This window comes from Calliphora vicina, chromosome 1 (genome assembly GCF_958450345.1).
Source record: "Calliphora vicina chromosome 1, idCalVici1.1, whole genome shotgun sequence".
Classification (NCBI taxonomy): Eukaryota; Metazoa; Arthropoda; class Insecta; order Diptera; family Calliphoridae; genus Calliphora; species Calliphora vicina.
In genome coordinates, this window is record NC_088780.1 from 2,531,336 (window position 1) to 2,557,499 (window position 26,164).

The window sequence follows — 26,164 nt, forward strand, 5'->3', positions numbered from 1 at the left end:
TAACAAAGTGCACAGTACACAGCACATATTTCTAAAATTAACATTCAGCTGCAAAAGTATTTTGTTTTATTTTTAACATCTAGAAGGTTTATGCATAATTAAACCTTCTTTTAACTTTTGTAATTCACATTACAAATAACGCATTCAATTTGTATTTACGGTTTTTTTTTGTCATTATAAAATCTTCCAAGAATTTAAATTAAAACTCAGTTTTAATTTTAGTTTTATAACGAGAACATCTGTTTGTTGTTCAAAGCAGTTTTAAAATAAAAATAGTGCTAAAAATTCAATGCAGTCAGTATCCATAATTGGGAATGAATATTGCGAAGAAAATGAAACGGATTTTCTTGAAACAGGCGAAAATCTTAAATGGAATTTGCCTGAAGAGATTGAAAGGCGACAAAATAAAATATTTGAAATATGTGTTGGTGCCATTGGGCCATGGCAGGCCAAATGGTGTGCAATTTTATCAATATTTCAATGCATATCGACCATGCATTTATTTTCGTTTGTATTTCATGTATGTAAATTTTAAAGGTATTTTATTATAATTACAAAAACAAATGCAAAAACAAATATTCCATTCATTTGTTTAATATTATTGTTTGTTTGTTTGTTTTAGAACTTTAAAAATAATAAAAATAAGTTAACAATAAATATTACTAATTAATTGAAACCAGGTAACAAAAAGTGTTTGTGTACAGGTTTTGTGTTTTGTGTGTTTTTATTGCTGGCCAACTGCAACGGAAGTTCATTGAGCTGAAACATTTGAATTTTGTGTTTTATAACTGGTTAGATTAGAATTTCAATTGTTAAAACTAATTTCATCAGTCAGCCAGTCAATTATTAAGTTACTAAGTCAATGAATATACAAATGTAGAACTTTTTTTTTTATTAATTACAATTAGAATTATGTTTGTTACAACCATGAAAACTAAAGACTTTTAAACGAAGTATTTTTCTATTGTATATTAAAGTGGCCTTTTGCACAACACTGCGTATGTGGATCATGAGTTAGTAGTTAAGTAATTTGAACGATATATGATAAAATTAGACCACCACACTAGTAAGTAGTATTTTATACCTAATAGTCTTTCCTATTTACTATTTTACAAAAATATTTATTTAGAACGAGTTCTTGTACAATACACATGTATATTATGTATATTTTACATACTATTCTACATACATATGTATATGAATCCTATGTAAAGTAAAAACTTACAAATTTAAAATCACATGAAATCAAGTTCAAGTTGTGTTCGAGTAAAGTGTTTCACGTGAAATCAATGTAGTAAGTAAATGTGTAATTGAAAGTTTATTTCTTTAAAATTGTACTCCCCCTTTTTAATTGTTATTAACAATTAATCATTTATTTATGCGTGTCACAATTATTTGATTAAATAAATTTACTTACAAGGTTTACATGGACGGACGGACAGACGGACGGACATCACTTAATCGACTCAGAAAATGGTCCTGAGCAGATTGGTATCCTTTAAGGTCGGTGTTAGGACAATATTTTTGCAAGTTACAAACATCAGCTAATATACCCTCACTATGGTGGTGTAGGGTATAAAAAAAATCACTCTCTCAGTGATATAACACAAACAATTATTTTTAAATGGCTGCGAATGAGAATTTACCATTAAAATGGAAGTGAACCCGTTATTTTCGGTCTCTGGTTATTTTATTTAATTTTGCATGAAACCAAATTAAAAATAATTCAAATACATAATTTGAATAATTGTGAAATAATTAAATGATAACTTAATAAATTTTATTCAATTTAGATTAAAATACTGGATTGATTTAACTTTAAATCAAAGTATGTAAACATTTTTAGTATACTACAATATTCAAACAAAATCATTATTTACAGACCGCCGATAAAGATTATTGGTGTGCCCGGCCCCAGCAAATGAACAGTATGGACTCAACAACATGGAAAAATCTAACACAATCCTCTGACTCGTGCTCAATTTTAAATATCGATTACAGTGGAATGACTACCATGGACTCATTGTTGGATTACCTGAAAACTCCACTGCAAACATTAAACTATACGTCATGCAATGAATTCGAATTTACCGATGAGGACAGTGAATCTAAAACATTGGTAGAAGAATTCGGTTTAATTTGTACCAGACGTCAATTGTTAAGTGTTGTTGAAATGTGCTTTCTAGCTGGAGCTGCTGTTGGTAGTGTTTCGAGTGGCTGGATATCGGATCGTTTTGGCCGTAAACACACTCTAATGGGTTTTGCTTTTGTTCAAATAACATTCGGTAAGTTCGCTTTAAATTCAGTCACAAATTTACCAATTTTGTTTTAAGAACAAGAAATTTTGATAGTAACTAGTGGTTTTTCTTTTACCACACTTTTCCATTTCCCGGGAAATAGGGATTAATTTTGAAATTTCCCGGGACCCCCTAGAACAAATAATTCAATTTTAAGAATGTAGACTTCGTTAAAAATCTAATAATTAGTTTGGTTTTAAAATGTAAGTGGATACAAATAAAAAACCATTAAATATTGAATATTGAATAAAATATATAAACTGACTCGATTTCTTTTGGTTAAATACAGACGTGTCACCCCTTCAATTTCCATTAGATTTTGTTCTACCTTCGTTAGATTCCAAAAAATAAATATTTTTTTTTTCAATTTTGAATTGTCATTGCTTATTAAATGAAGAAAACCCAATAATATTAAACAAAATTCAATTCCACGGAAGGTGGTTTTATTCCAATAGCTTTTGTTTTACTTTTTGTGAAAATGCTAAATACTAATTCCACTTTGAATCGGAATAGAATTCTGTCACAGCCCTGAACATTCGTGATTTTTTTGGAATACTTTGAATAATGAACTTGTTATTGGTCTATTTGGGTTAAATCTTTTGAGTCTTCTGCATTTGTTTTCGAGATTTAAGCATCTTTTAGAGAAATTTTTAATAAAAACTAATTGTAATAGATTTGAATTCAATAAAAATTTAATAATTCAATAAGTTTTATTAAGTTAATTTGTAATTCCATGAATTCATGGATTCCATGAATTAAGAAATACTTGAATGATTTAATAAGGAATTAATTCTATAAAGAGTGAATTCAATATGTTTGAAATATGAGTACTAATTAATTAAGACAACAAATTTAGGGCCTGATTCAGAAACACGAAAGGAAAAAAATTTTAAATTTTTTGTATTATGAAAATCACTGTTTTTTAATAATTTTTGAGTACATGTTTTCCATTCGTGTTTCTGAATCAGGCCCTAATTCGGACTGCTTGACTTAATGCAATGGTTAAGTGATAAAATTTAATTAAGAATTAATTATTTCAAACCTATAGTTCAATATCACCAAACCGATGTTTTGAAATTAAATTTTGTATGAAAAAAGATTAAACAAATTTAAATAAAACAAGAGAGCTATATTCGGCTGTGCGAATCTTATATACCCTTCACCAAATTATACTTTAAAATAAAAATTTTATTTATTTTTAGGTAAACAAAATTTTTTTTTTCCAAAGTAGTTTTTTAATTTTTTTGAAAAACAATTTTTTTAAACATTTTTTTTTTTTTTAATTTTGGAAATTTTAAAATTTGTTTTGTATTTAAAACTAAATTTTTTATTTTTTTTTAAAACTTTTGGTGAAAAAAAATTTGGGTTAAAAATATTTTTCCGATTTTGACCCATTGTAGGTCCAACTTACTATGGTATTATATACGTCGTTGCAAAGGTCTTTGAAATATCTATCATTAGACATCCAAATTGTCTATATTAATGACTTAGTAATCCAGATATAGGTTTTAAACAGCAACCGAGCCGGAGGAATTCCGGAGATATTGATGTATGAATCGTGTATGTAAGTTATTTGGGGGCTTCGGAAAGTTGATTTCAACAGACAAACGGAGAGACAGGCGGACATGGCTTATACCGGTAATTTCAATAAATAGATTCTATCATTGCTTAGTTACTTATGGAGTAAAAATATGTGGTAATTTTTACCCGTAGATATTGATTTGAAATTAATGTCAAGTTACCTTAAAGGTAAATTTATCTGCAGGGTAATTTACACCGTAGATATCTATTTGTTGAAATTACGGGCATTAATCGACTCCGCTATCTATAAGGATCCAGAAGATATATACTTTATAGTGTCGGAAATGAAAAATGTAGAAATTACAAACGGAATGACAAACTTATAAATACGAAGGTGAAGGGTATAATAAAGAAAATCTGAACTCACTCACAAAATTGGCCAAATATTAAATTGTGAGTGAAAAAAGTACAAAATTCTTTAATCTCAATTTTCTCGAGAACAGAAAATAATTTGTTTTTTTTTGCGCAAAATGCCATTTGCGTGGAACCCAATTTTTTGGTGTCAAATTTCTGTGAAACCATTTTTTTACGGAGTTTCCCTTATATTTCGATAACCGATACACCGATTTGATTTTTTAAAATTTCTAACAAATTTGAATTTGTGATTTTCAACAGAAAATTTCTTAGTAGGACAACCTATGCATATATCGTTACCTTAAGTCGAGAGTTTTTGGCTAATTATAAAACATATATGAGCGGACCATTTATGGAAATAAACCAAAATTTGGGCTTAGGGCCTTTCTATATTAAGGTAACAATATTGTATTATATACACTAATACCCCACCCCGGTTTGCGTCGCTAATTGGTTCTTAGATTCATAATTTTTCAATACAAACATTTTCATATTAACGACGCAAATCGAAGTACTAACGACGCAACTACGAAATAAATAAAACGAAATAAAAACAATGCAAATCGAAGCACTAACGACGCAACTTCGAAGCCATGCAACGCAAACTGGAACAAAATCGACGCAACTTCGAAATCACAGACATTTTAAAAAGACGCAAATTCGAAACAGACGCAGAACGAAGCGGCACAAACCGGTGTATTATTTATATATTATATGTCCGTAGGTGACATTTGTCGGAAAATGTCTTCCCTGCCTAACTAAATGATTACAGAAAATATATGTATGAACTTGAAAGGTATGCAAAAAAATTAATATTGCAGAAATTACAAACCTTACATAACCTTAAAACTAATGGCGAAGGGTATAAATCATCATAATCACAATTATTTTGATTTATCACGTAATCCTTAAACCTGACTGAGCTACATATAATTTCCAGGATAGTGTTAGGAGGTAGCTATCATTTTAGATAATTATAAACACATACTGTTACTTCCTCTTTCTATTTTTTTTTTTGGTTTTGTTTTGTAATATTTGTTTTAAAATTTTGCATTTTGGAAAATGTTTTACATTCTAGGTACTATTTTGGCCTTCTCATCTACTTTGGCCATGTACATGACACTACGTGTTATAATTGGATTCGCTTCAATGACTGTGGCAGTTGTTAGTTTCGTGCTTGTGGTCGAATTGGTCTCCGGCAAATGGCGCACAATTATTGGCATTTTAAATATTTTACCGGTTGCCATTACGTACGTACTAACAGCAGGAATTGCGTATTTCATACGAGACTGGCGTACAATGCAGTTAGTAATATCGTTGCCATGGTTCTTCATTTTGTTCATATGGTAAGTGGGTGGTGGTAGCGAAGGGCTGTTCAAATTTAACTATAACAAATCCTTCATTTAGATACATACATATGTATGTGGATATTTTGAAATATTTATGTTTAAATGTTTTATTTTTTTTTTTTAATTTTTACAGGTATTGTGTACCAGAATCGCCAAGATGGCTGTTGGCTACAGGCAGACTTGATGAACTATTTGCCATCGTAGAGAGGGCAGCACGCATGAATGGTACAACTTTGCCCACAAACTATAAAAAATCCTTGGAAGCGGTGGTGCCAAGACACAATGCAATCGAAACAGTTGAAGAAGCAAAAATATCTAAAAATGATACAAATCCAATTACGACAACAACAGCAACGCAAACAACAATCAAACCGACCGAGGTAATAACCAATGATGCCAGAAGTCCTTTGGTCGTGGTGTTCAGTAAAACATATTGGCGGACTACCTGTTTGACTCTTGTTGTTTGGTTGACACTGATTATCATTTATTTTGGTTTAACTTTACATCTGAGCAATTTGGGTGGCAATATCTATGTAAACACGGTAAGTTGTATTCTCATAGTTAGCTTCTACTCCCTGGAAAAAAAGTACAATAGTCCAAAGTATAGTAGTATAGTAAAGACGAACATTTAATGTTCATACATTTTTATTTATTTAAATTTACAAAAGAAAACCCATCTATTACGATAAATATTTTGCACTACAATAACTTGTACATATTCCTTTTGTGTATTAGGGTGACATTAAAAATTAGCATTACAAAAGTTTATTTTCGGCTTTAAGAAGGTATACGCATTAATAATCAATCAAAAACTCGATTTTGAATTTTTTGTTAGTTACGCCTTTTTGGATTTTATGGATTCCGAGCCAAAAGAACTGCTCATTTTTTAAGTCCAAGAACGAATCAAACCTCCGATATCCCAGAGAGAGCGTTCTGCATCGATAGAAACAAATAATAGTCGTAAGGGGCAAGGTCTGGACTATAAAGTGTGTGAGGCAAAATTTCTCAACCATGTCATTCTAAATAGTTTTTCATAATGTGGTCGAGCTTAGTCATGATGAAATATTACGCTACCATGTCTGCCCGAATATTCTGGGCGTTTTTCGGTAAATGCTCGCTTCAGTTGCGTTCGGTATAGGTTCCATGTCCCACCAAATACACATCATTACCTTGCGCCATGGATATTTGACTTTGGTGTTGATATGGTAGGTTGGTCGGTCTTGACATACGATCTCTTACGCTCCAGCTTATATTTCATTAATTTTCATAAATTTTTTTCAGTAATGATTCGGCGCAAAAATTATTTTCTTTTATAACGTTCAATCATTTCGGACATGTAATATCGTCTTCAAGGTCTCTCGGCTTCAATTCGTATGCGTCCTGCTGCTCGAAAGCTATTTGAAATTGCTGCTTGAGTAGCTTCCAATGATTTTCCAAGCTCTTATTCAGTTTGACAACAATCTTCATGGAATAGTGCTTCCATGTCTTAGTCTTCAAACTTTTTTTGGCTAGTCTGGGAGATCTTTGTCTTCCGTGTCAAAATCACTACTTCTGAACCGAGCAAACCATCTCTCGCACATTGAAACCGATGGAACAAATTCATCATAAGCTTTGGTTAGCAATCGGTGTGCTTCAGTGACACTTGTTTTCAAATTAAAGATGTAAAGCAAAACTTCCTGCATATGACGATTCATTGGTAGAAAATTCAACATTTTCGAAGCCTTCTTTTCACTTCTCACTTTTCCTAATAAAAGACATTTTTTGAAGATACTTCATATGATGAAGGACTTATCATATTATGGTGCTCTCGGCTTAAGGCTTATCATAATCTGAGAACAACATATTATGATAAAAGTATTCATCATAAATATGGTTGTCACAAACATATATTTGTTTACTGTAACCATATATATGGTTGATACAATCATGTGAATCGTAAATTAACCATATTATGGTTACCACAATCATGTAAATGGTTACTGTGACTATAATATTGTTAAAAATCTTGTAACACTATTTAAATGGTTACAGTAACCATGCCCAATTATATTTTTTCTCTGCGTGTGTACAAGACTTTTGCGCTAGTTGAAAAAAACTGTCAAGCGGGGCACCCGGTGGGTTAAACTAATTCGGGTACGCTGAATTCAGTGGTTAGCTCGTATTTTCGATATATACCGTTATTTCGAAAATGGAGTAGGTTGCACAACATATATTCGAGTAACTCAAAAACGGTTTAGTTTATCGAAATTCCGCAATATAAATTACCTTTAAGACAGCCTTAACATGTTTTTAATCTTCGCAGTCGTTTTAGAAATATAAATTTTTTTGGCAAACAAAAAATTATTTTTTTAGAAAAATTTCGAATTAATTTTAATTCGAATTAATGTTAATTTTTTCTAAGCTTATAGAAAATAAAGTTCCAAACAAAACAAGCTCTAAATGGGTATATCGGTATATCTTGAAAATATCCCGAATTAGTTAAAGCCCTTCTTGACAGAAAAAAAGTGTCAATTTCGTGCACAGTGTTATTACACAATTCAACGTTGTTTGCTCTTACAAAAGTCATGTAACCTCTATTTAAGACTATTTGTTTTAAATAGAGGTTACGTTTTTTTTTTCCTCAAATATATACCTTTATACATTGTTTTTGTCACACAGATCAAATCAAATGATTCTTCTCAATGAATCTTAAATATTGTTACTTTCAAAAGAAATTTCCGAAATTTACCAACAACAACTTCCCGGGTATTCTCGTGAACATTTTCCCGAGTAGGAACATTACTTCATTGGGTTCTCAAATTTTTAACAGGGTTTGAATCAGTTTGGAGCTTTCGTAAAAATAACAAATTATATGTGTTTATTTCAATAAATTTAAAAAAATAAATCTGCACACAGAGAAAAAAGATTCGTGATAGCAACGGAATTTGTTGCCAGTCGAATGATTCGGTTGCACACATAGAATTGTTCGGTTCTAACAACAAAAAGTCAATTGATAAAGAAAACTTCGGTTGAAGCAACCCAACTTTTGTCACCCCTTCTAAAATTTTTTAGAAAGAACTGTAAAATTCGGTCACTAATGTAGAATCATTCTATTGGCAACAAATTCGGTTGCTATCACGAATCTTTTTTCTCTGAGCATTAATGGCATATTTGACTATGGGGGCCACATAAGTACGGCCCTAATGTACCTACATAACATACATTTGTTTTGTATTCTAAGAATGATTGTATTATTTTCTTTAATATTTATTTGTATTTTAGGCCATTGCGGGTACAGTGGAAGCTGTTTCAATTTGTTTGAGTATATTTGTTGTATTGAAATTGGGTATACGATTGAATTTAATCACGTACATGTTGATACCGGGCATTTGTTGTTTGGCAACAAATATCGTACCCAAAGGAGATGAGAATAACATTTACATTATTGCTTTAGCCATGATTGGTAAGTAGTCAGTCCTCTTATCGTCTACATTGTCATTGTCATCAGATATGTAATCATTTTTAAATTGAAATTTTAAATAACCTTTCTATTTAGCGAAATGCGTTATTGGTGCCAATAATGCCATTATACCGACATACACAGCCATGCAGTATCCCACAGTTGTGCGTAATTTTGGTGTTGGAATGGGTAATCTGGCGGCCGGTGTTGCTCTAATACTTGTACCTTATATGTGGCTCTTAGTAAGTGGTGTTTGACAATGTTATTCATTGAATTTGTATCTTAATAAATTTGTTTTTTGTCGTTTTTCTTAGGAACATATTGAACCATTGTTACCCATGAGCATAATGGGTGTTAGTGGTCTAATTGGCGCAATTGCTTTGGCAATGATGAAAGATGTTGAAAACTAATAGATACGGTATAAGTTTTTAATGTATACAAATCTAAAAAGAATCTGTGATATAGTAGATTGAATTAGAAATGTTTGATTTTAATTTTTGAATTTAATGTTGACACATGGGCTGTTGACATAAGGCTTTGAAAGCTTAGAAAACCTCCGCTTTTTAAGCTGTTACACAAATTATGACCAAATTTGGAAACTCTTTTTAGAAATCACTTATATTTAAAGCTAATTTTATCTTTAATATGTTTTAAGTGGAAACAGTAAACTAATGATGTAGTGTGTTAATTTTGAAAATTAAAAAAAAAAATAATAATAATATTTCATTGTTTTCAACAAGTATTTAAATATGTGTTCCTTTAACTTCTGCAAGGATCATAGGGCAAATACCTATTCTAATTAATGAGTTGATGTCTGCTCTTTAGTTATAGTTTATATAGTAGTTTTCATTAAGCTGTTAGATTTTATGCATCTTATATTGCATATAAATGCAAAAATATATTTCCTTATTTTAAAGCTATTTGTTTAAAAGTATTATAGAAAACAATATTTCAATACGTTGAGTTGTGCAATTTACTGATGTTTAATGAAAAGTGATTCGAAAAACTTTTTAAAAACTTTTGTCCAAAATTAAATTGAGTACAGCGAAAATTCAATTTTAAAAACGGGGTCAGTACTCAGTCAAGATTAAAACCTACACTAAGTCACTTGGAGAGTGCATTAATTTTTTTATTTTGTAGCACAGTCTTATTATTAATTAATATGTATACTAAAGTAAGATATAAAATAAAATTAAGTTTTATGTAAAATTACATTATAAGATGCAAAGTCTTTATTTATAAAAAAAAATATTTAGTTCCCACCACCAACCCAATAATATTATTTAAAATATTTCACAATTATGTGAACTCAAAAATACTGAATATGGAATTTATTTTAAAATACGCGATTCATATCCTTAAATATTAAGAAATAAATATGTTTTTAAAATGCTAACGTTTATTTATTTACATATATATATGATACTGGTAAGTATTAAATGTATTTTAATATAGAAATTCAAAGTTTTTACTAGAGAAACCGGGTAAAGAATGTATTTTTGTACTTCTTTAACTCTTTTAAACCAATAAATATAGAAATAAATTTTACTTATCAAAAAATACCAAATATAAATTTGATACTTTTTGGGGTACTACTTTTTTTCATAACATAAGTTTTTCTATAAACTGGTAAATTTTAATCAAATTTTAAACCTTTGTTCCTCTCTGTAGTTATACAGAAATTATTGTGACATTAAAATCCGCCTAAAAATATATAACATTTCGCTATCTTTTCATTAGAAATTCCAAATATTGAAAAATTTGACCTTTGACCTTCACGATTTAAAGGTTAACGTTTTCCGATTTTAGTAAAACTTTCAGACCATATTTAAAATTACCAGGATTATAATATTATGACTAAGTTTTACTTAAAATTTATAACTGTAAGAAAATTGGGCTCATTCGCCAAAATATGGACAACAAATTTGTTTTTCTTGAAAATCGCAAAATTTAAATCGCAGGTACGGAAAAACTGTAAGAGGTATTGACATAATTTTTTCACATTTTTATTCCCTATTATGATCTCAATAAATCCCAATGTGATGATCAAAAAATTCTGAAATTTGTTTAACAAAATTGTTTAAAATTTGAAAATGTAACGTTAAAAAAATTAAATTTGTTTGGTCATACCTGCGAATAGGTTAACGGTATCCAACGAAGACAAAAACTCATACACAAGTAAATATGGATATATTTTAAGTAAAAATTAGCTACTATTTTAATATTTATCAAAATATGTTATTTTTTTTCCTAAATTTTTTGTTCAAGTGGCCTGAAACACGTTAATGGTCTTGCGAATTTGTAATAACTTTAACATTTTTTAACCAAATTTTGTCATTTATATCTCATTACAACGATAATTACGTACATATTTCGATTATTTTGCATTCAATTGCAAAAGTATTAATTTAGTAGTACAATTTTTTCAAAAACTGAAAAATTTGCGATAATACAGTTTTTGGGTCATTTTGACCCAAAGGAGATACAGGGTTAATTTCAAACATTTTTTTTAATGTATTATTCATTAATATAAATAAATCTACATATTTCTAGAAAACAATGCAGAAATATTGACCGAGAAACATGACATTAAGCATATATTGTACTGAGTGTGTTAGAACCATAAAGGGTACCCTTTATGGTCAAAATGACCCAAAAACTGTATTATCGCAAATTTTTCAGTTTTACTTTATTCCAAAAGTACTTTTTGAATAATAATTTATACTGATGAACCTAAAATATTATATCAGCCAAACATGATCCCAAATGAGTTAGAATTCACAAAATGGAGACTGATTAGTACTTTTTTACTAATGGTACTTTTTCAATATTTATGGTTCTGAGTGAATGAAAATTCAAAAGGGATAATTAATTGTAATATTTCCTTATTGTAATGGTACTTTGACACATGATCCTAAATGAAGACTTGTAGCCACGTTTATGATTCATATGAAAAATCGCTTTTTGGTTGAAAATGTAAGTGATCACAGATGATCGTACTTTATCAATTTGGACCACTATTTACCGACTTATCGGCACGTTTATGATTCAGTTAATTTTCTCATAACAAATCGATTTTGGGTTGAAATCAATTGACAAAATTTTCTATAGCCTATTTGTAATAGATTTGAATTGGAGAAAAATTGTATCATTCGGTAAATTTTATTAAGCCATTTTGTAATGGATTTGTATTAAAGAAAACTTGAATGATTTAATTTAAGGAATTTTTTTTTAAATTTGTTTAAAAAAATGTTTTAGTGAAAAACAGACTAAAAAAAATTTAATACCGATAGCGGTATGTGTTTCAATGGCCAAAGTTCTATAAAAGCTCTATTTTTTATATGCTGCTCATTTATACCCACCATCAAAAAATATGGGGGTATATTGATTTTGTCATTGCGTCTGTAACACATCGAAATATTTGTCGCAGACCCACTTAGTATATAGTACATTATGGGCCTTACTAAATTCTAAGACGATCTAGCTATATCCGTCTCTCTGTTGAAAATCCGATAGGGCCCAAACGAAAGCAGCTATATGGTTGAAAGTTTCCACAAATACTTTCTGTTGATAAGGTTTGTTGGTATTGAAAATGTGCAATATCTGAACACTTTTTGAGTATGTTGATTATGCGGCAGTCCTGATAAAATTGTTCGCAAATTAGTTCTAATTACTGTAAAGTATGGCCACTAGTCCCCATACAAGACTCCCCTTCAGAAAATGATTTGAACATTCATAATTGTCTTGTAATAATTGATATCATGATGAAATTGGACTTAAACAAGTTTTATGTGAACTTGAATATTTCTATCAATTTGTTTTAACCCTACCCCCCATTGAACCCCTATATCAGAAAAATATTTTATTGTCACATATTGATAATGGGTGTACAAGAGTCCGCACAGCCGAATATAACACTTTTACTTGTTTTAAATTGTTGTGGTGCATTTTAGCATATTTTGCTGTAGGAGTTCTGGCAACAATGGCTACAAAAGTTTGCACAAAAGTTGTCAAAAATACAAATCTGTTTAAATACTATTAGTTCAATTTTATTTGCTGTATTGCAAATAAATGTGAATATACGTACATACGGACGGATGTACGAAAAATCATAGTGCGTAAAAGAATGCGAAATGTTGGTAAAATGTGTATTACTCTACATATAAAATCGTTTAATATACATACATATGTATGTATATTGGGAGCTTAAAAAGCTTATAGTAACAGAAAACTGAATTTTGTAAAAGAGGCACTTCTTAAAATAACGGTTTGTTGGCATAAAGCTTTTCGTATATATGCATGTGTATGAGTGTTGCTGAGAGAAAAAAATCTCTTATAAAACCGTATTAGAAGAAGTGTATACGTTATAAAGCTTTTTTAAAATATTAAAAAAACTTGCACACATTTCAAAATTGTCATTTATTATTGTAATCTTGAATTAAAACAAAATCAACTACAAGGAATCGTAAAATGTAGTAAAAAAAAAGAAACTGCACTGTATGAAAATATGTAATTGAAATTCGCCACATGTCCTCACCACAAATGTCGCAATAGCGAAAGAAAACAAATCATCAGTGTGCAAATTTGATTTAATTTTTAAGTCTGGAAGGTAAAAATACTTAAATTAATCTCCATACCCTACAATCATTTTCTATGTTCATATGTATGGATGTATGTATGTATGTATCCATGTGTATGTACAAATTAGGTAATTATAAGTAAATGTTTGTAACAAAGAATTGTTTTTATTTAAACGTATAGTTACTATGTACGTACATATGTATTTAATTTAGCCAAAATCCCAATTAATTTGCTTTAACAGAGTTGCAAAGAACACACAAAAAGTTTAAAAAGCTTTCGATAGTGGCAAGGTAGAAAACAACAACGCAACAACAACAATTTATGCATAATAGGCATTATTTTGGTGTTGGTGGTATAAAACTGCAAAGTTTTCTAAAATGTAAAACATTTCTTTGCTGAAGTTTGTTGGTAACGGTTATTACAACACTCGTACGATCAAACAAACAAACTAACAAAATATAGGGATCGATCGATCGCGCTAATAACATATTCAAACTAATAATAAATAAATACTTTTTCATTCATTCATTGAGTGATTGAGTGAGTGAGTGGGAAACGCGCCAATTCAAACGTTTTTCTATATTTTTTGTTCAATATCAATTGTAAGAGATTAATGACAGACAGAAATAATCACAGTGCATAAAAAATATTTATTTAAAAAGATCTACAGCAATAACAGTAACACAAAACCAAGATGAAATTACAAAAATTAAAGGTGGTAAGTTAATTTGTACTTTTTTTCCAATTACATTACATTCCATTTTTTTCATTTTATTTTATTTTTTTGTTTTTTGGCAAAACGCCAATTTATTGAGCTTAACTTATATTAGTTTTGAATGTGTTGGATAGACAACGCAAGTCGCAAGTGAATATAAGGCGTTAACTTGGATTATTATTTATTTTAAAATGTTTTTACGGAATGTTGACTAACTGGATTCTAAATCATTTTTGGTAAAAAGAGTCACTATTACAAATTCGAAAAGCAAAAATTAAAAAGTGTATCAAACAATCAAATCAAATTAAATCAAATTAAATTTGAAAAAAGCATTGAAGTTATTTAAAAACTAATTAAGCGGATTTGTTTTTTATTTATATTTTATGTTCATTAAATCCAGCCCAAGGTTAAAATATTGTCTTGACATAACTTAATGCTCCAAAAGAAATACAGACTAACCGTTTTAAATTACTTTTCAAAAAAGGGTGTAGCAAAACAATGTTTTATTATTGTTATTATTATTGCTATTGCTATTTTATTTTTCTTCTCTAATCTCCTCGCTCTTTTTCTTCATGCTTAAATTACTTTATTCATTATTATTATTATTATGATACCTTTTTTTAGTTTGAAATAATCGTTTGCGTTTGTAACAATTGTAACATAGTTTTCCACAAATTATTTTATTGTACATACATATTTATATGTTGGTCGATTAAAAGCATTTATAAAAACCATTAGCATTGCTCTCAAGGAAGTAGTAGTGCATTCAAAAACGCTTAAACATTTTTTAATCAGAAATCAGTTTGTTAAACATTTTTTTTTTTTGAAATGACTTAAAAATATTTATTTTTTGCAAGACATTTTTTTTAATAAAACCAAAATGTATTTAAAGCATTTTTTTTAAATTAAAGAATAAAACAACGTTAAACCCAAAAAAACATTATTCATTTTACGACTTAGACCGCTTTCATAATAACTGGTTCATTTCAATTCTTAGAAATAATTAAAACATTTTAATAGCTACCCATGTGCACACATTGCACATACAGTGGTGGCCACCAATTTAAGACAAATACTTGAATTTTTTTCATCAACTGAATTTTAAGTGCGATAGAGCCAAAATAAAAGGACCTCTAAGGGTATGAAATTTATTATTAATGTTTCTAGTTTCTGAAAAATGTTTGGAAAAATCGGTAAAACATATATGGACAAACATATGTGGAAATACGTTGACCCAACTCAGCGAACATCCGCTGTTAATAACATGATATGACCGAAACTAATGGAGCTAAAAATACGAAATTTGGTCCGAATATTTTATAATAATAAAATTATAATGATATAAATGTGAGAAAATATGTTTATCTAAAAAAAAATTTTTTTGGTCAAGTTGTAGAAAAATTTTATGTGTTCATGGTGAATATGTGTGAATTGACACAGTCGAATAAAACACACTTGTGTGTTAAAACAGTCCTCATGCATACATATTTGTGGAAATATTTGAAAAAATAATTGACAATTACATGGAATTTAGCAAACAATTTTTGTCTTAAATTCCTGGCCACCACTGTACATTGGTTCCAAATACAATATTTTTTTAAAAAAAACTAGATATTCGCATTCATATATATGTATGTAGATGTTGCACTCTTGTAATCTTAAAATTATTGATTTAAATTTTTTATACAAACTTTAAAAGAGATTAAAAAATAAGCTCCCAATTTCTACATCAAAACTAAAATACCAAAATTAGACTGATAAGTGAAGTATTTATTAGTATATATTTTTCCCATCTTTCTGGCAACATATGGATTCCGAGCCAAAAGAACTACTCATCTTTAAAGGCCAAGAACGAATCAATCCAACTTCGTATACTCTGTTCCAAAGTGAAGCGTATCACAGAGAGATCGTTCTGAATCGATCGAAACATATAGTAGTCGGATGAGGCCAGGGGGGTTACTCTCTATTGCGATGCGCAAGCAAGTTCGATGCGAAAGGTAAACACAATTTTAATTTCAGCATGGTTCAAATTTGATCTGAAGACCTTGTGAAGGTTAAAAGAAATAATCAAAATTAGAATGAAAAAGTTTTTAAGCATTTCAGAGAGGCTTATTTTTTTGTTATATGATCTAATTTTTCTTGTGTTATGTTTTTCCATGAACTGTTTTTGTTTTAATAACTATTATTTTAATAAATAAATCTTTTTTCTTCTTTTATCTATGCGTTTCAATATTTTTCCATAAAAACCGGTTAACCGGTTATTATTAAAAAACCGAAACCGAAACCGGTTTATATTAAATTGCAATTTTTCGAAGAAACCGAAAACCGGTTTCTAAAAAATGTCGAAGAATCGATCACCCTAATACATATGTATTTCAATTGTTGTTTTATTTGAAAACTTTATTTTACTTATGACAAATTTCAGTTTTAGTTGATGCTGTTTACTCCTGCAAAACCATTGTAAGAGTAAAAAACGAAAAACGAATTGGTTTTGTTTACGCCTTTTAGAGTAGATTATTTCTCTATAAAAATAATCTCATCATTAGTTATTGAAAAATAGTCTAATGAAAACAATAGATATTTTATTCCCTTGAAAACAAGTCTTCTGTTCAAGATGAAAATCAAAACTTAAAATTTAAAATTTACACTAATTATTTTAGAAATTTACGGTTTATATCGAAAAATTAATATTCGGCTTAAATTTTTTTTTTAATTTAAAAAATCGGTTTCGGTTTTAAAAACGCATTTCGGCAAAATCTGATATTTAACAAATTTGGATGAAAACTTTAAAAATTTAGATGTTTGAGATAAATCCCAAGCCATGATAACTAAATTCTTAAGAAAAATTATTCATAGAAACTGTAAAGAAGTGGGGCTCTTTGAAAGACGCTTCAAATATAATATCGTCGCTAAGCCTATAAAAACAAGTATCTGTGTTTTAATAACTTTCCAGCGGAGTAAAATAGTGTTTATTTTGTTGTATGAAAGACGTATGTCAACTAGACGAGTTTTCAGATGGTAAAACACTCTTCTGCTGATTTAGGGAGGCTAAATCAACTGGTACACATTAACAACTACTACTACTTGCAAAACTGTTCGGAATCACTGAAGTAATTCTAAGAATATTTATATAAATAAGCATGTAAATATTTACTTTAAAAACTATAGCAGCGTTTATGACTTGACAGAGTTGCAATTAATATTTCTACAAGCGATGAATATGAAAATAAACAAATCCATTAAAACTGCAATTTGTTGTTGACATTCACTTGGTTGGAATAATACAATAACATAGTTTCCAAGTCATAATTCTGAACCTTATTGAAGGTAAATAAAACTAGCTTGAATCGCACATACATAAATACAAACTGACTCACTGCATATTTATTATTCGCTTATTATTCACAAAGAAAAATGTCTTTGTTCTGCAAAGAAATGGATGGAATAATTATCTCATTCTCGTATACAAATAGATATACATAGATTCAAACAATCACATAATTGTTTCATTACAAATTGTTTCTCTCTAAATTATTATGCCGGTTTCCATTTCAAATACATATGTATTTAAATAGTGGTGTAATTGTGTTTGTAGAATAAGGTTTTCAATTAAAGATTTACTTTCATAGTTAATTTGTTTCAAATGCAGCTGCACTTCGCTACACTCATAAAATGTTTAAATAAATTCCTAAACTTTTTAAACCAAATCGAATAATTTTATGGAGTTGTTGTATCAATCATTATGTTTTTCTGGTTTATTCCCAAAACATATGTATATCTTAAAACAAATTTTAACATGCATACATACGTATGTATGGATGTTAATAATTGGTTTGAGTGTAGAGAATAGAGTAAGTACTGCGTTCGTTAGTTATACCCAAGGACGTCAAGATATTTAAAATTATATCTGAACTGAAATTAATGTGATGCATATTTGAAAAAGTGTAACAACATCTAAATTAGCAGCTATTTAATATTTAAATATTATTAATACAACATGTTTTATTTTGAGAAGCATGAAGGACGCTCAACAATTCTTAATAAATTTCGTATTTTAGTATTCAAATTATAAACGTATTTAAAATTAAAAAAATTATTGCAAACACAATAATTTCGATTACTGCACCATTTCCAATTGTATTTCAGAAGTTTCTAAATTTATTCCAGAAATTTTCAATTTTATTTTTGAAGTTTTTAATCGTTTTTCAAAATTTTTAAACTATACTTAGAATTTGTCTAATTGTATTTCAGACATTTGCATTTGTTTTTCAATTAGGAATACTGAAATACAATTAGAAAACTCTGAGTTACATTATGAAAATTCTGTAAAAGAACACATTAGCACAAACTATGTAAAAACAAAATACATTAGAAATAGAAATGTTTGTCAGTAAATTGCTCTTCTGCTTTTTTACTAGTCCCAGAGCTCCACATCATGAATACCGCTAATATAATTGGAATATTCGGAAATACAATTGAAAATGGCGTAGATAAAGCGATCCGAAATAAATAATTTGAATAAAAAATATTTATTTTAAAAATAAACATCAGAAAATAAGGATTTTCGCAAATATAATTTACTATTTACAAAAAGAGAGTTCAAATAATCTTAAACTTTTTGACTCGGGTCTGCTTCCATTCCCCATAAATCATTATATACAAATTTTAAGTAAACCAATTTTTAAAAACTATTCAGAAAACAAACTATTCTGCTCAAGATAAAGATGCAAATTGGAGTTAAACAAGTAAGAGGGTTATATTCATCTGTGCAAAATCGTATATAAAAAATAATAAGCCATTCATTTTTTTCAATTTTTTTTTTTAATTTTAAATTTATTTGGTTAAAAAAAAATTCGGGTTAAAAAATATTTTCTATATTTTATTGTTAATATACATACAAATTCATTACATATATAGTGCATATTCAAACAGTTTTCAAACTATTTTTTTTTTTGTTTTGTTTTCATAGAACTTTTGTTTCAAAAAATTAAATTTTATGTGGAAGAAAATTTATTCGACAACATTATTTATGCATACCATAAATAATTGCATAAACTGATGATATACATATACACTCTGTTAAATAACTATATCACTTTTTATTTGTGCCTTGTTAATGTTTATATTTAAAAAAACAGTTGTACTAAATTACTTTCTGACTTGTTGTCTGACAATACAACAAATTTTATTTATTATCTTCCTAGTACTGCAGTAAAAACTTTTGAAGTACAATAGCACTTTTTCGTTTTGTTAATCCTGTGATGATCGGTGATCAAAAAATCAAAAGGGAAACGTTATTATAAAATTTGATTAGCCTTACAATTTCTTTAAAATGCCTCGATGAATAATTTTAATTTCAAAGAATCAAGGACAAATAGCATTCCGAAAATTAAAATTTATTAGCACTGCTAAATAGCATGATAAAGGCAAAAAAATTAATTTTAAAAACATCAGAAATGTATGATATAAACAGAAAAATTAATAGTAGTTGATAGTTTTAAAAAATTAAAATATGGAAAATATTGTTGAAAGTGAATACTTTATTAATATATAAAATTAAATTTTCGGGAAAATTGCAGTGAACTAAAGATGACTTTTAATTTAATTATAGCATTTGATAGACGTAATACCATAGCAGTTCTCTGGATCAAACTAATTTTCTAAAGATAAACAAAGTAATTTTTTTATTTTCGAGATTTAGTGTAGGTATGTAAAATGTTAAGGGAGTGTTCCAAAGTTAAAATCCGAAAAGCATTTAAATAGGTCCAAAATTAGTGAAATTAGGTTGGACTTTAATAATAACTCAAAAACATTTCTGATCAAAAATCGATTTAAAAAATATCAAAATATTGATAATCATCAAAGTTAGTAAAACAAACTTAAAAAAAATATTAATTCTCACTCACAAAACCCAACCAACATAGATACAAACTGTTAATTATTAACCATTAAAAGCGTCCTCTCTAAATTGCAAAATACGATCGCTACAAAAATCGAATAACTCTTTACAAATTAGATTCTTAGCTGTTTGTTCGTTCAGCTTATATCGATACAGTTTTTCTTGCTTCAAATTGAAAATTATAGAAAAATCAAGTTCCTTGTTTGCTGTTATTCAACATACATACATTTTTCACCTGAATAACTAAAAAAAAAATACCTAATAAAAAATTAAAAGAAACAGAAAATAATGCTGTTTGTACGTTAAAAATATTTATAGTAAAAATATACAAGTAAACTAGTTTCATAATCTGGCCAAACTGTTTTACAACCACCAACACCAGAATACTTACATACATACAAACGTATCTATGGCGTAACCAACCAAGTGCAACAACGTTTAGTAATTGCAATAAATATAATTTTTGGGCGTTATTGAAAACGAAAGTACGAGTATAATTTATAATATGCATACCTATAATACAATTTACTATTTAATGTAAAAGCTACATTTACCAGTTCCATTGCCTGGTTAATCTTCAAATTCTGAAAATTCCAAAATATTTTGTTGCCACCAGCCGACGGCCATTTTGTCCATTAAAATAGATATACATATGTATGTACATTTATAAATGGACGTTGACATTTATTTATTTATTTATTTGTGTATAATTGACATTGGAAAAAATGTAACAGTAATTATCAACATTATCATTTTTATTTCCTTAATAATCTGCAAAGACATTATTGACAACAATTAAGAAAACTTGTTTTTGTTACTCATTTTACGTTTTTGTCCCCGACAGTGAAAAGAAATGTAACAGAAAAACATTCAAATAGTTTAACTACTCATAACATGTACCACAATCACACCACACCACCAATTTACATACGTACATACTACACAGGTACTTACTTTTTTCCCCGAGTATTAAAAGAAATAAAATAAAAACAAAACAATGTAATGAAACTATGTACAACATCTATTACATAATCGTGTGAACTATATTCATTGGAATGGCATGGTATGTACTTTTGTATACATTTTATATGTACATATACATAATATGTATATTTAAGTGGACTAGATTCATGCAATTTGCTGTTAAATGACCAAAGCATTCATAAACTCTCAATTTAATTTAATTCAGTCAGTCCACTCTCACTTTTCATATATTTTTGTTTGTTTCTGTATTGGTACTGGTTGTGTTTTGGTTGCCAATAGTGTACTTTACACTAACAATAATAATGATCCAAATCAAATCAATTGCATTACAGAAAAAAAAAACTGTTAAAGTATACATATTTACAATTCGTAAAACTGAAACCGGCTATGACTAAATAAATCCATCCATCATCATCCAGACAGAACATGTTATTTGTCACTACCACTACAATCATTGCAAATATAATTCCTAATCAATCTCAGCACGGATCTATTTACTTTTCAAACTAGTTTCTTGTCTGCCAAAAGAGTTAAAAGAATTTTGTTTATTATTTCTCACATTACTAATGTTTAAGCCGATTAAATAATAGAATTCAGACTCTAGAAAACTTACACACATTCATACATACATAAGAGCAATATCTATACAGTATACTTTTTTTAAATTTTAGGGTGTGTGAGTGTCTTTCTCTGTATTTCTATGTTTTTTATGTATTGCAAGTGCATACTGCAAGTCTATACATACACGTATATACTGCATTATTTTATGACTTCATCGTTTTAAAATGATCATTCAGTCTTATTTGTACAGTAGTGGTTAAAATAAAATATACATATTCAGGTATTAACTTTTATTACACATATCTCTCACTAGAGCTAAATCTAAAAAAAAACATGTCCTTTACCGGCTGCAATAATGGCAGAATTAAAAATAACTAGTATGTCCAAACTAGTTAGCAATGTTGCCGTAAAACTTCTTTATCAAAGGCACGCTACGCATCACTACACAATTTTGAATTAAAATTTAAATTGAGAACATAATTCATTATATTGAGAAAATTTCACTAGATCTTGAGAATTTAAATATGAAATTAAGAAAAATTCAAATAAAATTGAAAATTGCAATTTTAAATTAAGAAAATTCCAATTGAAATTACGAAAATTGCTATTGAAATTAAGAAATATTTAAATGAACATTGAACATAGATCGAAAACTCTACTCTAATCTAACTCAGTTGTCAAAAACCTAAATCAGTTAAAATAGAAATTTAGTTTTAATCGAGACTAGTCGCAATGCATCAAATTGATATCAATTAAAAAAGTCGTTTTTGAAAATTATCTCTTCACTTTTTATTTCGAAAACATAAAAACAATATTAAATGCAATGAATTTAAAAGAGTAATACAAAAAAATAGCAATAAAAATATTATTTTATCAAAAAATCGCTTAAAATTTAGGGAGTTTAAAAAAATTTTCAATAAAAAATTTTAACTTTCTCAATTTAAAATTGAAATTCTCAATATCATTTGGATTTTTCACTTGCAATTTTCTCAAAAACCTAACTATTACTACAACAAAATACATGTAAATCTATGTATTATGTTGTTGTGTCAGTCATACAATTTATATATTTTACTGTCAGTTGACCCTCGGAAACTCTCCTGTCAAAGACCAATTTCAGTTGTCAAAAACCTATGTGAGGTCTTTGTAAGGAGAGTTTCCGATCTATGAGTATTTATCTAAGGTTATTAATTTCAATTTCCCATTTCATTATCATATAGTTTGATTTATTTAATATTTTTTCATTGGTCCAGCAAAAAAAGGATATCGTAATATTTACCTTTGTGTTTAATTTAGTATACAAATAAGTGTTGATTTTTATCGAGAATTAAATGTAATTTTAATATTTGTATTTCAATTATTTATAGATCGCATTCGTTGTCACTGCTCTTACAACCGTATGTCTAGTCAATGCTCAATACCCCCCACAACGCTTGGCAATACCTGGAGCAGCACCTGCACCTGTGGCACGACCAGTTGTGCGCGTAAGGCGGCCGGTGGCAGTAAAATCACAAAACTATGTCCAAAACAATATAGCTCCTCGTGTAATTGCAGAATCCAAACCAGTCACTGAATCGGGAGAAGACGAAGTACCCGATGCGTATTTGCCCCAACTTTTGAGAGAGCAGCAATTGGCTCAGGTGCAACAAGCACAATTTCAACAAACGGCAGATGCTTTTCTTAACAGCGAACAAAATGCTATACACGAAGCGCCCATTTCACATTTATTGAGCAATGATGAACCATTGGTCGGCAGTAACCCCTTCTCTACAAGATTCCCCGAACGACCATCCCCACCGACTACTCCCAGTGCCAAGCAAGTGTTTAATGATTTCGGCATCGGTTCCAATATTATCAATAGCCCCAGATTCAGTCAAGACAGACCACAAGCACCTCCTCAGTCACCACCACCACAACAACGAGAACGCGTTCATGTTATTCGGAACAGACCTACAGAGGTAAGGGAAACAAGACCACAATATGTTGCCCAACCTGCTCCAGTCCAATCGCGACCTAGACCAAAACCCATACAATCTCGTCCGGTTTTAGAGCAAAATCAAATACCATTGCAAGAAAGAGACTCACAACAAAGTTCCAGGCGTCAACGTCCAGTAGCTCAAACCATACGAAAATGGCGCGAAGAAAATGAAGACGGCAGTATTACCTGGGGTTATGAAAACGATGACGGCTCTTTCAAGGAGGAACTTATTGGCACTGACTGTGTAACAAAGTTTGTACATTTTATTTATAGATTTTATTTGTTTATTTATATTTTTATTAATTTATTTTATTTAGAGGTACTTATGGCTATGTTGATCCTGATGGCAATAAACGTGAATACCATTATGAGACCGGTATCAAATGCGACCCCAACAAGCGCAACGAGGATGCAGAACTTCAAGACAATGGCTTCATTAATTATGAAGAAAACCGAGCAGTCCTACCGAATGGCATCGAAATCGATATGTCACAGCTGGGCAAAAAGAAATCAAAACGACCAGGAGTAAATTATAGAAACTAATGTTCATTAAAAACAGGGACTTGATACGATTCTAGAGTCATCAAGTATCGCCAGCTCCCAAATAGTTTATAAGACTTGCATTACATTATTTACGTTGTGTATATTTTACTTTCATTGTTTTAGATTTTATTAAAAAATTATAATAAACTAAGAAATCTAAATTCTTACCATATTTTTTTACACTTTAAGAATAACTGTCGGGATGCAGTTGTTGATATCAAATAAAACATAAACCAAAAATCTTAAGTATCCTAGTTATTGATAAAAAGTTAGTGTAGAGAGGGGGTTTGAAGATGTACATTATGTTCTATGTAGTTAAAATGCTCTTTAGTACGGACGTTGGCGTCTAATTGGTGGTAGACGATTTGGAGGCGTAATAGAGATATCAAGAAAATCTCCTATACAAAACTTTGCTTGTGCCAACGTTTTGTTGTCATCAGCACCCTTCTGGCCAGTACACGTTACACCAATTTCACGCATTTGAAAGTGATTATTGCGATAATTGGGAAACACTATGGCAAAGTCGAAGTAGGTTCCTTTCTTACGAGTATCGGGATTTACATCACGGACAAGGGAGGTCAGTTCATGCAACGAAGCATCCATCCATGTATATATCTGTAACTCGTTTGTAGGAACATTATTATACATATATTCCGATACCGAGTGATGCCTTCCAGTTGAGCAGAACACTCTCAGCAGCAATGGGCAAGTCTAAATGAGACAATAGATGAATACGTGAAAACAGTCTAAACACTTTGACCTACCTTTTCGCGATCAATTTGTTTGGGTTGTGGTTTATCCTCTACAATCATAGATTCGACATTTGCCATCGTAAACTTTAATTAATGTCTTTAAAGTTTTTATTAATGTCTTTGCCTTTTAAATGACAATAATACAAAATTATCGTGTAAAAAATTATTTTATCCGGCTTTTTCAATAGCACTGAAGTTGGCTGCAGTTTATTTTTTCGCCTTGATGCAACCCTATCGTTTAAACAGAGTTACCATACCAAATATCAGCATTGATTTACCTGGCGTTTACACATGCAAGTAACAGTGCAAGTAATTGAACACATTTATACGTTTGCACTAACACAATCACTATGCATGTGTAAATTTACACAATTGTGTTAGTGCAAAAGTATGAATGTGTTGAGTTTTTGCAACTGTTACTTGCATGTGTAAACGCTAGGTTATAAACAAAACATTTATTTATTTTTGTGCTTTTATCAATTGCTATGTAATATAATTATTTTGATTTTTTGGCTTTGTATTACAAATTAATGAATAACTATTTGGAAAATAATTATTTACTTTATAATATACTTTTACATCAATTTAAGAAAAATATATATACAAATACACATTAAGAATGTAACTGTTCGAATTTTAATAATTATACATATTTGCGACAAATTAAATATTTCGTTTTATTGGCAACACCGAAAACCTCAGTTGTCAAATCAAGACTTTCACACAGTGTTGTCTGTTTCCAGAATCCATCTCTAAATAGAGGATTTTTTGGTAAATCGGGATACAATTTTAGGATTAATGATTCAGAATTATTGTTCTTACTCCAAGTCTCGACAGGCCATCATTTTGTACAAACATGAACTGTCAGATGTTGTAATTTTTCATAGGTCCATTTTTCCCTCAACAATATAATCTAACAGAAGAATAATAATAATACATAAGGTCGGCACAAACGCAGCCCCATTTTTTAATTTTAACATTAAAGCAAATAAATTTTATAAATAATTATGTAAATCATACAAAAAATTTTTATGAGGATCTGTCTAAAATTAGTCATAGCTCTCTTCAAAAAATTATTTAAAGCGAAAAAATTTCTTAAAATTTTTAGTAATTTCTTTAAATTTTGTGCAA

At 29.2% G+C, this 26,164-nt stretch overlaps 3 protein-coding genes across 4 annotated transcripts in view; 2 read left to right on the top strand and 1 right to left on the bottom strand.

Annotated features, from left to right (window-relative positions):
• Window positions 1-9,762, top strand: part of LOC135949210 (organic cation transporter protein) — a 33,515-nt gene extending 23,753 nt beyond the window's left edge. Inside the window, exons 2-7 of the mRNA XM_065498699.1 lie at window positions 1,883-2,285; window positions 5,311-5,578; window positions 5,715-6,123; window positions 8,843-9,023; window positions 9,117-9,262; window positions 9,335-9,762. Coding sequence (XP_065354771.1) covers window positions 1,883-2,285; window positions 5,311-5,578; window positions 5,715-6,123; window positions 8,843-9,023; window positions 9,117-9,262; window positions 9,335-9,430 — 1,503 coding nt within the window. The 3' untranslated portion in view covers window positions 9,431-9,762. The remainder of the gene's footprint in view (window positions 1-1,882; window positions 2,286-5,310; window positions 5,579-5,714; window positions 6,124-8,842; window positions 9,024-9,116; window positions 9,263-9,334) is intronic.
• A 4,245-nt stretch (window positions 9,763-14,007) lies between these two features.
• LOC135949211 (uncharacterized protein TP_0369) lies at window positions 14,008-24,442 on the top strand. Its single transcript, XM_065498700.1, has 3 exons — window positions 14,008-14,319; window positions 23,128-23,990; window positions 24,056-24,442. Exons 1-3 carry the CDS (start codon window positions 14,296-14,298, stop codon window positions 24,279-24,281), a joined length of 1,113 nt encoding a protein of 370 aa, XP_065354772.1. The 5' UTR covers window positions 14,008-14,295; the 3' UTR covers window positions 24,282-24,442.
• On the bottom strand, window positions 24,362-25,206 carry Bin1 (histone deacetylase complex subunit SAP18). 2 transcript variants are annotated; one of them, XR_010575856.1, is made up of 3 exons: window positions 25,046-25,206; window positions 24,450-24,992; window positions 24,362-24,389 (listed from the first exon to the last, which is right to left on the bottom strand). XR_010575856.1 is itself a non-coding variant. In XM_065498701.1 (2 exons), the coding sequence occupies exons 1-2, from the start codon at window positions 25,109-25,111 to the stop codon at window positions 24,609-24,611; spliced, it is 450 nt and encodes a 149-aa protein (XP_065354773.1). In that variant the 5' UTR covers window positions 25,112-25,206; the 3' UTR covers window positions 24,367-24,608. The 2 variants fall into 2 exon arrangements, 1 of the variants encoding a protein (XP_065354773.1); XM_065498701.1 differs by having other exon boundaries at window positions 24,367-24,992.
• Between the last annotated feature and the right edge of the window lie 958 nt (window positions 25,207-26,164).

Coding starts and splice junctions, on each gene's coding strand:
- LOC135949211 (XM_065498700.1), top strand. CDS start 14,296: ATGAAATTACAAAAATTAAAGGTG. Junction 14,320..23,127: donor AATTACAAAAATTAAAGGTG/GTAAGTTAATTT, acceptor AATTATTTATAG/ATCGCATTCGTTGTCACTGC. Junction 23,991..24,055: donor GGCACTGACTGTGTAACAAA/GTTTGTACATTT, acceptor TATTTTATTTAG/AGGTACTTATGGCTATGTTG.
- Bin1 (XM_065498701.1), bottom strand. CDS start 25,111: ATGGCAAATGTCGAATCTATGATTGTAGAGGATAAACCACAACCCAAA. Junction 24,993..25,045: donor AACAAATTGATCGCGAAAAG/GTAGGTCAAAGT, acceptor TGTCTCATTTAG/ACTTGCCCATTGCTGCTGAG.